This window comes from Micromesistius poutassou (genome assembly GCF_964030765.1).
Source record: "Micromesistius poutassou genome assembly, chromosome: 4".
Lineage (NCBI taxonomy): Eukaryota > Metazoa > Chordata > Actinopteri > Gadiformes > Gadidae > Micromesistius > Micromesistius poutassou.
Genome location: NC_140274.1, coordinates 15,404,643 through 15,421,851, shown reverse-complemented (window position 1 = coordinate 15,421,851; position 17,209 = coordinate 15,404,643). Strand labels below are relative to the sequence as shown.

Sequence of the window (17,209 nt, the reverse complement as noted above, 5' to 3'; positions counted from 1 at the left end):
CTGCTACGCGCTTTAAACCCGTCTTGGGTGCACGTCTTTGAATTGCATGAGGAAATTAGCCTTGCCTTATCTACTCACTATCACTTCTTCTACAATTTTTCATTTTGGAGATGTGAGTGGGTTGGCTTAGCGCAGGAGGGAGAGCAGGTTGACTTAACCAGAAGGTAACTCGTTCCATCCCTTCTCGCTGAATGTCGAGGTGTCCCTGAGCGAGACACCTAATGATAATGCTCCCGACAAGCCCATCACCTTGCATGGTTGCCTCCGCCGTCAGTGTGTGAATATTTGTATGAACCGTTGTAAGTTGCTTTGGATAAAAGCGTCTGCTAAATGCCCTAAATGCAAATTTGATTAGTGCAAGGGACTGAGTTCAGATACAGACCAGTAGGGAGCAGGTAGGGGTTGAGGCAATTTGGAAGGAGGACTAAAAGATTTCTAGAGATTGGGGATCAAATCCAGTAACTTTCCACTGGGAATCAAGCCTGATATCCACTTCTACACCATCCAGCTCCACTATTATATTACTAAGTGAAATAAATGATCAGCGCCAAATGGCAATTACAGGCCAACGTATATCTCCCTGTGGAGCTCCTAGAGAAAGATTAGATAGGAATTGAGGATTAGGTCTCAATAACTACATATGACTGAGGAAAAATTACTCGATCAGCTTTGCAATCTGGGCTTTAAGGTACATATGCATACAAAAACATTGATGATAAGAGTCTATTTGATTGCATCATATACATGCAGTTATGTCAGCATATTAACTAAACCAAATCGTGCTCACTTTACCTCCACGAGAGTCTGATTGCATCTGTTTCTATGTGTGTGTGTCTCCGTGTGCACCCATATGTGTGTGTGTCCACGTTTGTGTGTGTGTGTGTTAGCATGCATTATCTGTGTGTGTGTGTGTGTGTGTGTGTGTTTGTGTGTGTTAGCGTGCATATATGTGTGTGTGTGTGTGAGTGTGCATATCTGTGTGTTTGTGTGTTGTTTTGTGCGTGTGTGTATATCAATCCGTGTTAATGTATATGTGCATGCAGTGACGGTTTGATCCTCCAGAAGGGGAATCAGACATCTGGTAATGGTAATCAATAGTGCAGCAGTGACCTGATCATTTGCTCTGTGAATCGTCCCATTTAGGAGGACATGGCTGGCCGTCCCAAGGAGACAGCTCCCTGATTTCCCCCGGGTCTCTTGGTGCTCAGTGACATCTACATGCTCAATGATACGCAGTGGCACCAGCCTCTCCACACAGCCCCGCCCGCCCACCTTGCATCCTGTCCTGACACAAGCGCACCTTCTTCAGTACTGCAGACGACAAATGTGTTTGCGTTTCGTTTTGCATTTATTCTACCGTCTTCCGCACTAAATATAAAGCACTGGTGTTGTTTTTAACCTAGATGCATAAATATAAAATCAACCTACAGTGAATCCCTCTTTTAGATTTGAAGACGTCATTACGGAACCGGTAGACACACGGGTTGGAACCCAGAAGCTTTCTGCCAGGGAGTCAAGCACCCTTCCCTTCCCCTTACACTCCCCCTGCGTGCAGATGTGCACAACAAACACAAACAACCCCCTGTCCATTTTGACATGCAAAGGTAAACACAATTTCCTCAGCTTCTTTAGTAGCAAACCCAGCCATGTTCATATTTCATGTTTAAAGAGTACAGCGGTGGGGGGGGGGGGATGTCACCCTATGATAGCGTGCTGTGTTTATAAACCGCTCTTCCTTCCTGTCCATTTAACCGCCACGTGCTCCGTCAGCCGTGAGGTCATCGGCGGCGCCGGCTGTGCGGCGGGCCCGACGCAGAGGACGAACCGCTTCTGTTTAGACGCGTGGCGGCGGGCCCCCCCGAATACATTATTCTCCCTCCGTTTGGGGACGCAGAAGGTAATGGAGCGTGAGAGTGGCGGTTCCCCCTGGAGACGTGGAGCAAAAACCACGCCCATCCAACCCCCCCCCCCCCCCCCCTCCCCCCTCCACCCTCCACCCTCCTCCTCCACACACACCCCCCCCCTTTACCGCTCCCCGGCGGTGCGTGGCGAGAAGTCCCGAGGAAGTACAGAGCGAAAGCGAGCGCCCTGGTAGCTGGGAGAATCAGCTCCGGGAGAGCAAGCTGAAAATCAGGACGGGGTAATGCCGCGTGAACTTGGGACATCTTCAGGGGTAAACATCGGCGCCCCGGTAATTGGAGAGCCGTGCTAGGCGTGCATTTTGGATCCCCAGGGCGGCGCCGGGGAACATCCTGACTCGCAGCGCTCTGGGTTTGAGCGAGGGGAGAGAAGTGGTGCCTGTGATGTCATAGGTCAGAGTAATACATTCGGTTATGCTCATAATCTGTCCGGCGAGCGACCTTCCATGCACATGAAAAATATAGTAAATATAATATGGGGGGGGGGGGGGGGAGCCCTCAAAGATCAAGATGGATTTCTGTGAAGGGAATATGTAAATAGATCGGGGTGGCATGGAGCCATGCACTGTTTTAATCCAATTTCTTTTCGAGGGGAATAAAAAGATGTTCACGGTGTTATCCGTGCTGAGAATAAGAGAATATCAATATCATTAGTCTGTACATAAGGGCAATTTTATAAATAGCACTAAATGTCTAGATTTAATTATTCAATGTCACATTATTTACATCTGGCTCATAGCGAGTCAACCGTCAAATAAACACTCTTTTCTACATCTCCTTATCTACTGCTCTCTCTCACACACACACACACACACACACACACACACACACACACACAAATGTTCGGACAAGCACACGGATATCATACACACATACAGATACCCACACACACATATGTAAATATAGATACACATATATATACATATAGAACACACACACAAAAACATTCACACCCACACAGACAAACACACCAATTTACTCATGAACACATATACAGACTCAGAGATACACATACCCACAAGGAGACAATGGCAGTGACACACAAAAACACAATGACACACAAGGATACACACACACAGTGACAGACAAAACACAAACAAACATACAAGGACTTACTTCCGCGGACCAAATCATCTCCATCGTTCCCGCGTGGTGGCGTTCTGCCAGCCTCCCTTTCTTCCTCCAACACCGCCGCACACAATGAAGCCACTGGGACTCTGAAAGGTAATATTATTACAGTCCCTGGTGGGGAAAATAAACCCATCTGCATACACCCTATTGTGTCGGCTCGCTATCAGACATCCCCAGTGGCGCGCGGGCGTAATTAGCACAGGGAGATGGCGACGGGCTTCACATACGAGAGCCACTTCCTCCCGGTGTGTCCGTCTTGCCGCCAATCTGCACCCCCGCCACGCCGAGACTTATCTGATACCGAGAGGCCCCCCGGTGTCACCAACACTCGCCCACGACTAATGAAGTCTGCAGGCCCACGGCGGTCAGCCAACGTCCGCGTCGGTGTCTAAACACGAGCAGCAGCAGGTACGTCTAAGGACGGACCCGGACGAATCAGTGAGAGGCTGATTGGAGCCAGGTCAAGTCATGTTATGACTAGACGGATCAGGCCCAGAATATCACCCGGTGTCAGCTAGCATAAATCCTTGAGAAAAAATGACTTTACCGGTGAAGTCTTCCCGAGGATAACTTAGTGTTTGTAATCAAGGTCATGTTTTTCATTCTGGTCCGTACCTCTGACCACAGCTGTGGATGGTGGTCTCGTGTTGTGGGTTTTCATGTGTATTATAGTGTGTGTGTGTGTGTTATGTTCCTGAAGATGAGCAGCATATGTACTTTTAACACACATGTGCTCTCACACACCTGGGCACGTACACACACAGACACCTGGACTCTCTCTCACACACACACACACACACACACACACACACACAAAAGAAAGCCCTCTAAAAATACATATTAACATTTTCTACCACAGGAACACATGCCACATAACTCATAAAGGCCATCAACTGCACCTTTTTTCCTTTCAGCTTTACAACAAGCTCTTTTATTACTTTCATGAATTTTAAATAATCCATCGTTTACGGTGACAGCTCTGGGATGCAAGCGACTGGGTTTTAAGGCTGTCAACTTTTCCTCTCTGCCTGAATTTCTTGTTCTTGTATTTATTTGCTTGTTGCTTCCTTTAAAGGGTTTCTGTTTTTATTGGCAGGCTAGCAGTTCCCCTCGAGTTGCGCTAGCCTAGCACCAGCAATTTCTGCAACTAGAAGAACTGAATGAAAAGTGTTGAAAACGGTCTCCAATGATAAATAACACACTGGCTCACTTGGAAATAAGACCTGATGTCCAAAATCCTGAACTACCCCTTTAAGTTTAAGGTTCAAGAAAACTTTTTGCAATCTTTCCTCAGGCCCGACCATAATGAGAGGGTAGGCCAGTGGCCGGATCCGCAAGGAATAAGAACATGGTACGCTTAGATGCCTTAGGCAAAGTCATGTGTGTTCCACAAACATAGACTCACCCAAATATCAGATTCACTCTAGCGCCATAGATCTGACAGATCACTCCTGTTAATCGAGACAGGCCTTCTTTATTGCCTTTTCTTAGCTTAATGTCATACGTCTCTTTCTCCATTTTGGTCTTATACATCTTCTTTTATTTGGTCTTATTTGGTATATTTTAATGTACAGCACATTGGGTTGCATTTGGTTGTATCAAATGTGATTCATAAATAAAGTTGGATTTTATTTGATATATAGGCCTCAGTCTGATATGCGTCCATACTGGGAAAACAACCAAAAAACGTTATTTGTTACATTCATTTTGAAACACAAATCTTGAAGGAAAACTTTGAACTCTTTGAACTGATGATGGACTGAGATATTAAGCCTGTTGCCTGCATAAAATAAAAATATAAAAATATAGATGTCATCGGAATTCCTGCCCGAACATCTTAACAATAGAATTTCAGAAAGACACTTTTCCAGTGTGAAAGGAAGAAGGTAAGACTTAGGCACCTTTCTCAAGGATACTTAGGCATAGCGGGAGCAGGATGAAGGTTGTCAGGGAGATGGAAGATATTACACCACGAGTTTGTGGCCTTCAGTTGTTTTGTCAAAACTTGCTTTATAAATGTCTATTTTTTCATCTTCAGAGAACAAGTTGGCTTCTTGGATACATAAAGGCGGTCCTACTGGCACACAACATAAAACAAGATGTATAAGCCTATAGCAGGTATGCCTTTATTGCTGCTATGCACAGTGAATATACAGTGTACAATGCAGTCTATGCATTTATAGGGATACTATAGATGATAGTGCATCATCGCAATTGGAAAACAACAAGACCATTCACATTACATTAATGGGAAATACATAAGCACATTTTGTAGGAGGGATATAGGATAATATTATTTTCAAGTGCTCTTTCAATCTCTACGCCTGCTTTAAAGTGATTGTGTCTCAAACCTAGCTGTTACCTTTGCACAGTAACACCACATTAAGATAAGCAACATTCATTTCTCTGTTAATTTAAATAAAAGAGTGTAGTATTGAGTGAAGCATGGGCTGTAGTGCAGTGGGAGTAAATGAAAACATCTGGATCATAATGAAAGACCCAATCACTAGATAACACTGCATAGATTAAAAAAAGCCCTGGTTACATCAACTAACTAACTGACTAACTAACTAACTAACTAACCAAGTATCTGACTTACTGAACCTCTAACTACCTAACTTACTGCCTAATAACTAAGCAATTAACTACCTAGCTCACCGAACAACTGACTACCGAACCAACTAATTGACCAAACGACCAACAACTATCAACTAACATTCAATCCTGCAAAAAGAATACACATCCATAATAATGTAATTACAGCTTACCACAAAGTCACTCAAATTCACCCCACCTGGTATTCTTCCCTCAGTAGGTCACTTACTGCCCCCTGTAGGATAACAACGCGTTTATCGTATAACAACTAAAATGCCTCTGCTGACATCAAGTGGTGGAATGCATTTTTCTGGCTTGTGTCCGCAGAAAGATGCTAAATGTATAAAATTGCACATAAAAAATGATAAGGGGTTAATGAGATAGGCCAATATACCATGGACATACACACACACACAAACACAAACACAATAGCTGGAAACATACAGTCAGGTATATATTAATAGCCCTTGTGGTGTTGTCCTTTTGTTACTGAGTCCTGGCGTTTGTACAGTGGTCTGGAGGACTGTAACTCGAAGCTGTCCTCTAATGGCTTGGTGACAATAGAGGCTGACCCTCATGGCCCCGGCGGCTTTTATATCTCTCTCTCTCTCTCTCTCTCCAGTTACTCTCCTTTATCACTTCCTCTCCAATCTCTCTCTCTCTCTCTCTCTCAATCTCTCTCTCTCTCTATCTCTCTCTCTCTCTATCTCTCTCTCTCTCTTTCTGTTGCCTATTAATAAGCCCTAGACACAGGGCAGGGGTTACTCAGAGGGTCGAGAAGGAGGCGATAACAGGACCTAACTGACAAACGCACAAACAGAGTGACATATAGGTCAAAGTCCACATTAGCAGGTTTTTATAGTGTTAAAAGGCAAGTAACACTGTCATTTTAATTTAAGTTCTTGGCAGATGTTTACATCTCATCGAAGTCACACAGGTAAGCCTTTTTCTTTCTACATATTCATTTAAACATCCAATACAGCCAAATACAATGAAATGTTAGTATGACCATAGACCTTAAATGCTTTAACGTATACTTTTGTTTTAGCGGAAGTGGTGTTTATTTATTTGTGTATATTTTTTAGAATTTGATTCGAAAGAGATTTTTATTCATAGACTCGTTATTCTGTTGAGACATATTCACTGTGAAGGTACATTAAGTGGAGACGTTATCATTCATTTGTCCAGGTACATTCAGTTGAGACGTTATTATTCTCCGTGAAGGACAGAATGTTCTCAGGGCCACCCATCTCCGGGCACCCACACTGTGACAAATGCTTCGACCTCCACTGCCGGGTCCCACTGGAGCCCTTCGTCTGCTGCAGCCTCCTCAGCTGCAACAGGGGATGTGGGGCCTGCATGCATGGGTGCAAGGCCGAAGAGCATGCTGTCCTCTGTCCAAACCAGGAGGTTCCCTGCCTCAATGCCCATTATGGCTGCCCCGTCACCATGCCTCGCCACAGACTGGCCCCTCACCTTGAGGTCTGCCCTGCTAGCGTTGTCGCTTGTTCTCAGGAATGGAACCGCTGGCCAATCACGGACGGGGATGCGGTCCTCTACAGCCAGCTATCACGGGGCCCTGAAGGCAGTGATGATAACAAAGAGCTACCCCTTGATGTTGCTATGGCCCTCAGGGACCAGGAGCTGCTGTTCAGGTCCATCAAGATGAAGAACATTTTCCCTGAGTTAATGGAGGTGATAGAAGCAGGACGTGAAGATATGGCAGCCGGGGCAAGCAGCCTCGCGGCTGGATCTGGGGGAGTAGGGGATTTGGGTGAAATGAGTGTGAATGACTGCAGGATGGAAGATGATGAAGTAACCAGCCAGGAGGAAAGGGAGGCTATCGCCAGGAATAGGAAATTAGAAGGGATTCAGGAAAGTATGTTTAGCAAGGAGATGCAGGCCTGCGGGCAAACTGTAGTAAACCTGGAAGAACAAAGCAGTTCTGATGGCGGCAAGGTAGTCAAGGATTCCCCAAAGAGCCAATCAGGAGGAGCTGGTTCGATCCGGGATGGTGAGGAGGCTGCGGTCGCTCTGAATGCAAACGGCCCCACTGGCCTTGCACCATGGCAAGATGGCGTCCTTGAGAAGGTGAGTCAGGAGTTCAACGTTGCGGAGTACAACATGTATATGGTTCACAACGGGGGAATGCTCATCAACTTTGGTCAGATGGCCGCCTGTACCCCTAGGGAGAAGGATTTTGTTTACGGAAAGCTGGAGCCCATTGAAGTTCAAACAGTTCGCACATTCAACGTGCCGACGAGCTACAGGGCCAAGCGTCACCATCTGACTGACTCCTCCTGCAAGGCCAAGAGCGTCCAACAAGTGGACACCTCAGATTTAGGAGTCCCGGTGGAAAACCTGCCCAGGAGCGATGAGGTGACGTCGACGTTGTTGTGCTCATTGGAACACGAACTCCGGGGACACCTCATCTCAGAAAGTGCTGGAGAAGACGGCCTGTACGTGGATATTGGAACGCAGACATACAAATTTGACTCTGCGCCATTTAAGACGGACGCATTGCTTGCAGATGTTGTGGCAGACGAGCCCAACGGCGCAATCTACATGCACCTCCAAGCAGAAGCAGTCACCAGGAGACACAACAAGTCCACCTCCGTGTTCAGTTTCATCTGTGGACACTTTTTTCGACGCGATGAATACCGCTCCCATTTCAGGAACGTTCACACAGACATGCAGTCTTGTATCAACGGATGGTTTGAACAGCGGTGCCCCCTCGCCTACCTCGGCTGCACCTTCACCCAGGAAAGGATCCGGCCTTCTGGCCACTGCCCCGCCAGGATCAGGTATCACCCGGACCTGGGCTCGCTCTCCCTCCAGCCGATGTGCCACCCCTCCCTCCTGGACGGAAGAAAGAGCGAAAGTCCCTTGAGGAAGCGAGTGCGGAACCTGGACCCCCTGAGCAGGCTGCCCTTTGAGATCCTGGTCCGGGTGGCGGGCTCCCTGGACGGCTTCTCATTGGCCCAGCTGTCGAGGGTGTCGCGGCTGATGAGGGGGGTATGCGAGACGATGCTCGTCGAGCGGGGGATGGTGATCCTCAAGTGGGAGAAGAATACCTACTCCCATGGGGGATCCTCCTGGAAGTGCCACAAGAAAGCAAGTATTCTCCAGGAAGTGGGGGTTAATTAATGCTAGTGTGTTAAGTAGTTAAGGGGTCAACTCTGCATAACCTATAATCCTTTCCACTTAACCCAATCTAAACCTAACCTCATTCTCCACTACACCTTAATATTAATACCCTTAATATTAATCATCCTTTGGCTTTAGTTACACCACAGTGTTAATTTGTAGCACAGTCTTACCTAACAAACATGAGTCCCAAATGAGTGACCCAGTAACACCAGTATATGTTTATTTTAAAACAGCAACATTAACAAAGGTGTTTGTCAGACAGAGTTTACACTGTGACAGGCGTCTAGAAGCAGTGAAGCAGTGTATCTGGCAACAACACGAGTAGCGCTGGATGCCTGCATCGCAGAGCATCCCAGCTGACAGCTGTAGCAGTGTAAACAATCTCTCTCTGCAGCACCATGCCTCCCCCACTCACAGTAGAAAGGGTGACAGACAGCCTGCCATCACCAGATGGCTGTTGGGAGTGTGCCACTGCTTAGCGTTCCCCTGACACTGAATCGATCTGACGACCCCCAAGGGCGCCTTATTTTTACATTATCAGGATGTTTTAAATACATTGTTTACAAGTCTATGGACTACTGTGAAGTCTTTGTTGTCTGTAAGATATTAGTTATTCCCTTTGAAAGACACCTTTGACTTCAACTCGACAAACCTTGATATCAATAAAGCAATATGCAACAACAAAGAAACAACGACCCAAAACAAATGCCACTGCAGTAAATATCAAAGCAAAACAAGGTTAAGTGATACAACAGAAGAACAATAAGCGTAATGCAGAACAGAAGTGGCTGCTGGTTGAATGACCCAATGTCATGTGTTGTCACGAGACAACCCTCAAGCCCATTAAACCAGAGGGGTAATAGCAGCGAGGAGGAACAAAGCCAGCACCAGCCAGATGAGGTCATCCAGGTCCACTCAGGATGCTTGTAGTTCCACTGGCTTTATCCTCACCCGCCCTCATGTGTACAAAATACTGTGTATACCAGGGTATATATTTAGAAAGGTGTTGACCAGATTCAAAATTCAATAGGCTTTGGCCTTTAAACTGTCTTTTAAGTGGTATTGTTGTCCACAGCTAAAGAAGATAAAGCTAATCGACGGATTGTGATACCCAGTTTGTCTGAATAACTATTGATAATATTTGAGGATCAATACAAGAGAATACTCATAAACCATGCCATACGATTGCATCACCAAATCTTTGTCTATTATTATTGTCATTTGTAAACCTGCACCCTTTATATTATAGATCTAACCCTAACCCTAATATTTTTATTCAACATTATTTATTTAACCTCGGTTTTATTTTATTGCATGAATATCCTGGTAGGTGCAAACTTACCTGGCAATAAAACAATTTCTGAACATGATTCAATGCTTTCCTCAGGCGTGGGAGTTCAGCAGCGGGTTTTCTACCGTGGACGGATGGCGTTTCCACAGTGGGCCGCACATGTCAGAACACCTGAGATCCTGCCGCTTCTACGAGACAGAGAAGCGATTGGACCCAGTGGCTTTAGCCTGTCTGCAGGAGGTCGTGCAGATAAATACGGCGGGAAAAAACCAGACAAAACTATAAAACTGGCGGATCAGCCTGGGGGCCCCCTGGGGTTGACGATACACTGAAATGCACGGCCTGCTTAAATTAAGATTGTTAACCACTATCATCAGCGGTGTGTCCTGAATAACTTAGTAGAGTTGACCCGGAAGTGGCACAGAGTTTCACATGGGGAGAATCACATCACAACACTGTAGGTCACTTGCAGCACTCTGCAAGTGAAAATCACAAAAAACTATTCTGAATGAAATTGATATAGAATTTAGAAATATCACTTCTGTCGTATGTCAAATTTTTAAGATTTTGGCTATAGAGTTCATTGTTCAAGAGGGGGGTTATGTTTATATTTAGGCCGATGTATAACTCTGTAGTAAAGAATGTGCCGAATAAAATTCTTTTGACCTTTATGTTGTCTTTTTCTAGTGTCAAAAGATTAAATACTTTTTATATAATATATGTTGCTGAACATCTTCATTCTTCCAGAGTAGTTGAATAGGTAGCTACAGAATTATTACATTTTTTGTACCTTACTTTCATGGTTTTGGTCAAAAAAAAAAGTCTTGAAGGAAGGATGAGAGACACTTTTGACCATCATATTGTTTACATGTGGTACCGATATGAAACACCAGCAGCGACATCTAGTGGAATAAAGGTAGATTAACGAATTTAAAACGTAGTGTGACGTGAGTTGTCATGCACACACACACACACACACACACACACACACACACACACACACACACACACACACACACACACACACACACACACACACACACACACACACACACACACACACACACACACACACACACACACACATGGATAATATGCTGAGTCATGTCAGACATTCTCTATTCAAGTATTTTGAGTGAGTTCGACTTAAAACGATGACTCGTTAAAAATGTCTCATTGAACTCACTGAACATTTGTGTTGAGTGAGTTCGTGACAAGATTCGTGACAAGATTTTTATAGCCCTCCATAATTTACTGAAAAATATATACGGGTAAAATTTCGAAGATAGATAATATATAGAAAAATACACCACTGTAGCCACACGTAAATAAAACAATTAGTAAAAAAAAACAATCTGGTTTTTAATTCAACAAAGTGTGACAGTGTGCCACGCTGCAACGTAAACACTCACAGACGTAACGTTAGCCTATTAGCTCAACACATTTGTTCAGTGGGCCAATGTTAAATAATTCAGCCATCAGGTAAAGTAACATGGAAGTAAGTAACCACCAGCAACCGTTTACAATTTCATTCACGTCACATTAAGTAACAAACAACTTAAGTCTGGGACAATTCTGGGTGGCGGAGCTTGTTGATCACCTCTGTTAGCATGCGGTTGCACAGGGCGGCGTACGGATTAAGCGCCACGGCTTGCTGTCGGGCGAACTCGCTGCCGAGAGCAGCCGCCTTCTCGAAGTCTGCCCTGGCGTCCTCGTCGCGCTGCGCTAATCTGAGCAGCAGTCCCCGCTGAACGAGTGCCTGGCACGCCGTGCGTCCCACGCCTCCGCTCAGGGAGATGGCGCGGTCCAGGTCCGCCAACGCACCTGTAGGAGAGAGAGGTACGGTCACACAGGAGAGGTCCAATGCATTGGCAAAAGCAAGGATACGGTGTTGTCAGGATGATGAGACCCAGAGCCGGTGCTAAGCTTTTGGGGGCCTTACGCGCATTGTTGGCGGGGGGAGGGGGGTGGGGTGTACGTCCGCTGGTTGTTGGGGGGGGGGGGAGACCAGCTCTGCCCCCCAATACAACTATAGTAATGGTTAACCAGATGTTTAACTATCGATGAACCTCCTCAGGATGTCATCAAGGTGGGGTCGTAGCCATGCCTTATCAGTCTGAACCCTTTCTCCTCGACCTTCCCCAGGGGGTTAAGAAAACACATAGAAGGCACATACCAACAAATGGCAGCCAGCGAAACGGAATGTAACAGTACCTGTGCATCATGTCTCTCCGTTCATCTGTGATCGTCTGCTTATCTGTAACTGTCCGACCGTTCATCCAGTCTGTCTATTCCCGTATTATTGGGTGTTGTTGGGGAGATTGATTTACCTGCTGTGTCGCCCTGGAGACGCAGGGCCTGGGCTCGGTTGTTGTAGGCGGAGGGCCGCTCGGGGATGATGAGGATGGCCCTGCTGAAGTGATGAAGAGCGGCCTGCAGGTCCCCCCCCTCGGCTGACTTGACTCCCTGCGCCTCCAGCACCTTCACCTCAGTGAGCCGCGCCGCGTCAAAGCCCCAGTCTGCCGGAGCGAGATAAACAGGCAGACGGTAAGACGCATGAGAAAACGCACACAAAGTAAAGCCAGGTGGCAACATCTTCCCCCAGATTAACACTTTAGGATTCTCTTCTGTATCAAAATCGAATCAGGGATAAAATTTAGAGTTGGGCCCGGTTCCAATCTGGCCCGGGATGATAACAGGGTTTTAACAGCGTCCCGGGTAACGTTTAATAGCCGAATGCACCCTTCAAATGGGAAGAGGTGTCTCACCGTCGTCTGTTAGTTCCTCCTCGGAGTTCAGGGCCGGGCCGGTGTCTCCGAGCGGGCTGCCCGGGTGGAAGATAGCCTGGAGGACCGCTCTGTCATGTTCTGAAGCCATCTCGCGCCAGCGTCTGGGGAGCAGAGAGGAGAGGCGAATAAAAGGCGAGGAATTCTTACAACTATGTGGAGGCTCCTCGCTTCTCAGTACACAGGCTGTTTCCTTTTTTTGCCAGCCAGCCAGCCAATGGGAGCTGGGGGTGGAAACTGGAGTGAACTTTGAGATCTTTCTGCAGTAGGACATCTGTGTTTGGTTAACTCAGCAACACAGTGTAACAGGCATAACAGTGCTAGGCTAGGCTAAAGATCTACCACAGCACAAGCTGAGAGAGAGAGAGAGAGAGAGAGAGAGAGAGAGAGAGAGAGAGAGAGAGAGAGAGAGAGAGAGAGAGAGAGCATAATGGTAAAAAAGAGGAAGCAAGGGAGAGGTGGATGAAGGGAGAGGGGTGTAGAAGGAGAGAAGGCGAGGGAGAGAGTGAGATGAAGGGGGGGGTGACAGTGAAAAAGAGGCCGGGGAGCAAGGGAGAGGGGGAGGAGGTAAGTGAAAAGGAGAGAGAGAGAGAGAGAGAGAGAGAGAGAGAGAGAGAGAGAGAGAGAGAGAGAGAGAGAGAGAGAGAGAGAGAGAGAGAGAGAGAGAGAGAGAGAGAGAGAGAGAGAGAGAGAGAGAGAGAGAGAGAGAGAGAGACTGCTTCCCCTTCATTATTTTCTATTCCCATTCTCCAACAATTTGCTGAATGTGGGGAATTAGGAGCGCAGAGGCCATGTTAATCTCTGTCTCATGGTAATCTCTGGCTCTATCCTTTGGAGGTGTCCTCTGTTCTGCATCTGCCGCGGGACATTACCATATACCTCTGTCATTCCGCACTGTTCACTTGCATTTGCAATTCAAGGTCGCCTCTCCATGGCACCTGTGAAAAGGCTGCTGCGTTGTCGTCTTCCTGGTGTATTTTACATACCAGGCTCTGTTATCCTATAAATAACCCTTGATGTGCTGATGTATAGCCAGGAAATCCATATCACACGGGGGGAATGAAAGCAGTTTTACATCAGGGAAAGGGCACAGAGGTTGAATGATGGTAGCACCTTGTTTTGAAATACGAGTAGAGCTGTAAGTTAATGACGTGATCGTGGTATATTCCGTGGTACTATGTGATATTATGGTGCGATACTATGTGATACTATGTTTACTGTGGTGCCATACTGACAAGGTAGTGTACAGCGCTTTGTATCGCTTCCATGAGTACCGGTACAAGGGCTAGGTGGGTTTGTATGAAAGCAGTGAGGGAAACAGACATCCGGAAGACGCCAAGCCCGTCACGACGACGTGTGACGAATGGAAAAAAAACTGAACAGAAACACCTTTGAAAGGTTTCACAAGGGTACACTACAGCGGTTGAATCTGTCACTTGGCTCAGGAAAGCGACGTCCAACGTTGGGAAATAAATGTGCAGCGACAGTCAGGAAGATGAAAATGTTTTTCCTTGCTTTTTTGAAAGCCCTATACTTCGTCTTCTGTTCATTCCACTGGAAGTCCTGAAAATGCTATGGGCCTTTTGATACAACAGATTAAGCGAGAGGTAGGACTGCTGCTGGGAAGATCCATAGTTCATCAAATCTGAATAATAGGTGTTTTTGGGGACTCAAACCCCACACTCAAACAGAAGGGTCTCAGAGGCTTCACGATGACCAATGAACACAATGAGCCTCCTCTTGATGTTTAACTTGTTCCCAACATTGGGCTGTGAGAGGAGACACACACAGAATACAAATGCAAGAGTTGTTTACTGGACCATTGAGCAATCATGCACCAACAATCAGATCTATGACTGTAAGTGAATCAGCACTGTCCTAATGGTGTGATGCTGTAAGGAATGAATTGTGGTCTTGGAGTGAAGACGGGCTGATAATGGTGGGATAGAAATGCAGTTTAAGTTGCGTCTCCAATTGAAGCCGCAGGAGGAATTATGTAAAACAAATTATCTTTTACCTTGTTAACCAATATATTTCCTATATCCAGCCATCTATATTCTTCCCTTATCTTGTCCATATACCGTTCCCTCATAGCAAACCTTAGACAGTGTTAATCGAGATAGGGAGAAGTTCCACAGTTGGCCACTTGAGGGAGCTCACACCACTTCCACCCGCGTCACGGCAAATCTGTCAGCCCGGCTCGTCTCCCACTCGCCCGGCGGCTGGGGCTCTTATTCACGTCCCACAGGGTAAGAAGAGGTAAAGAGTGGGGTCCAGTCCAGTCCATCATGTCGACGGACAGCAGCCCAGTGTGTCCCCAGTGGTGCCGTGGCGCACTCCCCTATGGAGCGAAAAGTGGATAAGCAATTGTGTGAGGATTAGCAGCCTCCTATTGCTGCAAATGTCAGTGCATCTGCTGCAGCACTCGACCTGATTATGTCAATGGGGGAAACACATTGCCAGCGCGCACAGGCCTGGAAATCATCCGGAAGAATGGATGGCGGAATGTGGGGGGGGGGGTGCAGTTTGCGATGCTGCTGACCAACAGGGAAATTAGCAGATAATCAAGCAGGTCGACCTTGGTGTTAGAGGCACTGATATACTGGACACTGAAACACACAGAGAGCAGACACTTAATGTGTTTCTGCTAAGCGGTTACAGTGTACACAGGGTTTTCTATAGCTCTACATTAAACCTGACGGAGATTTACTGACCTCTTAATGGGTTAATGAATGGGGGCCACACACAATAGATATGGTCCCTTCGGAGGTGAGGAAGTTTGAAAGTGTTTCTCTGCGTGATGAATCGAGGTTTCTCCGAAGGCCTCCCTAGGAATCTTCTTAAAACAAATAAAGAGTACAATACCAGCGCAAAGAGAATTCCACGATTTATGATATTTCCCTTTTCATACATTTATAACCCCGAGGAGGAATAAATAGTCGGGCATAGGCTTTCCGGAATGCATGAATGAGTTTAATAATCCAAGATAGGAAATATAATTATTATAATAAATATAAAATATTCCCTAGTGTGGAAGACTTTTTCACATGATCATTTCTGAGTACGTTTCCGTTTGGTGACCTCGCTTTCTTTTCCCTCACACTGGCTCTGTGTCTCCTGGGATTCTCTCTCTTTCTGTTCTCCCCCCTCTCCCTTCCTCCCCCCTTTCTTTGCCGTCCCTGCTCTCTCTCCCTCATCTTTTTCTGTCTCTCTCTCTCTCACCCTTATTGATCTCTGTCTCTCTCTCTGGTTCTCTTCCTCTCACTTTTCCATCCTTGCTATTGTTGTATAGCATTCCTGTCTGGGAAATTCCTTTATGAGACATCTAGGATAGATGAGACTTCTGAATGCAAAAATGCACACAATAGTTGTTGAAAACAACCAAAACAACCCAGGTTATTAGCCTTTTAACAGCTTCACCTCCTCTCCCTGCAGTGCAATTCTCCTAACATCAAAGGGGGGAGTGTTGAGGAGAATCAATATGTTGATTTGGATTCCACAAGGGTATTTTGAATAACCAACCACCATTCAAATTTAGCACGGCCACTCCAAGGCATCACACATGGCCATGGCCTGACCCCAACTGACCCCGTCACCAGTGGCGGAGCCAGGGGGTGGCCAGGGCCACCCCGGCCACCTGATTGGATGTACATTTTGATGCAAAGCCTACATTTTCAAGTGTTTGTAGCGTGTGCTGTGTGTGTGTTATGTCGCTCATAGCCTCCTTGGATCTGATCCATCGTCCCTACGGATGCCCCTATCCACCTCTGCCTCTTGGAAGATGCACCGTCACACCGCGGGTTGGTTTGAACTGCCAGCCGCTCGTTACATTGTCTTTCTCCTCTATTTGGCAAAAACCTTTGATCCAGCCATCCGCGGCGCCTCAACGGAAGCAGGCCTTTCTGCGTGCCCGACCCCTGCTCTTTGGTTGCTCCTGCCCTGTGGGTCCCCTCCACGGCACATGCATTTCCCTCTTGACGGGCCGCCTCCCCTTAGTCCCTGACGGGACAGATTGGGGTTCTCCAGGTTCTCTAGTTGAGCGAGTTAAAGTCTCTTGGTCATCGCTTCGATCTGCATGGCTGGCGCGACTCACAATCCCGCCGAGTCCGGCAGTACACCAACCAATGCAATGTCTCTTTACCAATCTTGACAAACCCTAATCCAGACTGTCCAGTGAGGTAACATCTTGGTGTAGTTATTCCTGCCTGAGATTGGTAGACCCCGTTGCAGCCCTGGGTTGGTATGTCTTATTGGATTTCCGAGTCTGTTTAGTGGGTTGATCGATGGAGAGGCGGCTGGAGAGTGGTCATGCGGTGGAGGTGGTTGAGGCCGGTGGA

At 46.7% G+C, this 17,209-nt stretch overlaps 2 protein-coding genes across 2 annotated transcripts in view; one reads left to right on the top strand and one right to left on the bottom strand.

Annotated features, from left to right (window-relative positions):
- Positions 1–11,295, top strand: part of LOC311341540 (F-box only protein 40) — a gene marked incomplete at its 5' end in the record, with an annotated part of 39,438 nt that extends 28,143 nt beyond the window's left edge. Inside the window, 2 exons of the mRNA XM_084466368.1 lie at positions 6,797–8,759; positions 10,183–11,295. Of these exons, the coding sequence (XP_084322494.1) occupies positions 6,797–8,759; positions 10,183–10,371 (2,152 nt within the window). The 3' untranslated portion in view covers positions 10,372–11,295. The remainder of the gene's footprint in view (positions 1–6,796; positions 8,760–10,182) is intronic.
- A 132-nt stretch (positions 11,296–11,427) lies between these two features.
- On the bottom strand, positions 11,428–13,096 carry ttc36 (tetratricopeptide repeat domain 36). The gene is made up of 3 exons (XM_084466636.1): positions 12,855–13,096; positions 12,417–12,605; positions 11,428–11,910 (listed from the first exon to the last, which is right to left on the bottom strand). Exons 1-3 carry the CDS (start codon positions 12,961–12,963, stop codon positions 11,645–11,647), a joined length of 564 nt encoding a protein of 187 aa, XP_084322762.1. The 5' UTR covers positions 12,964–13,096; the 3' UTR covers positions 11,428–11,644.
- Positions 13,097–17,209: the final 4,113 nt, after the last annotated feature.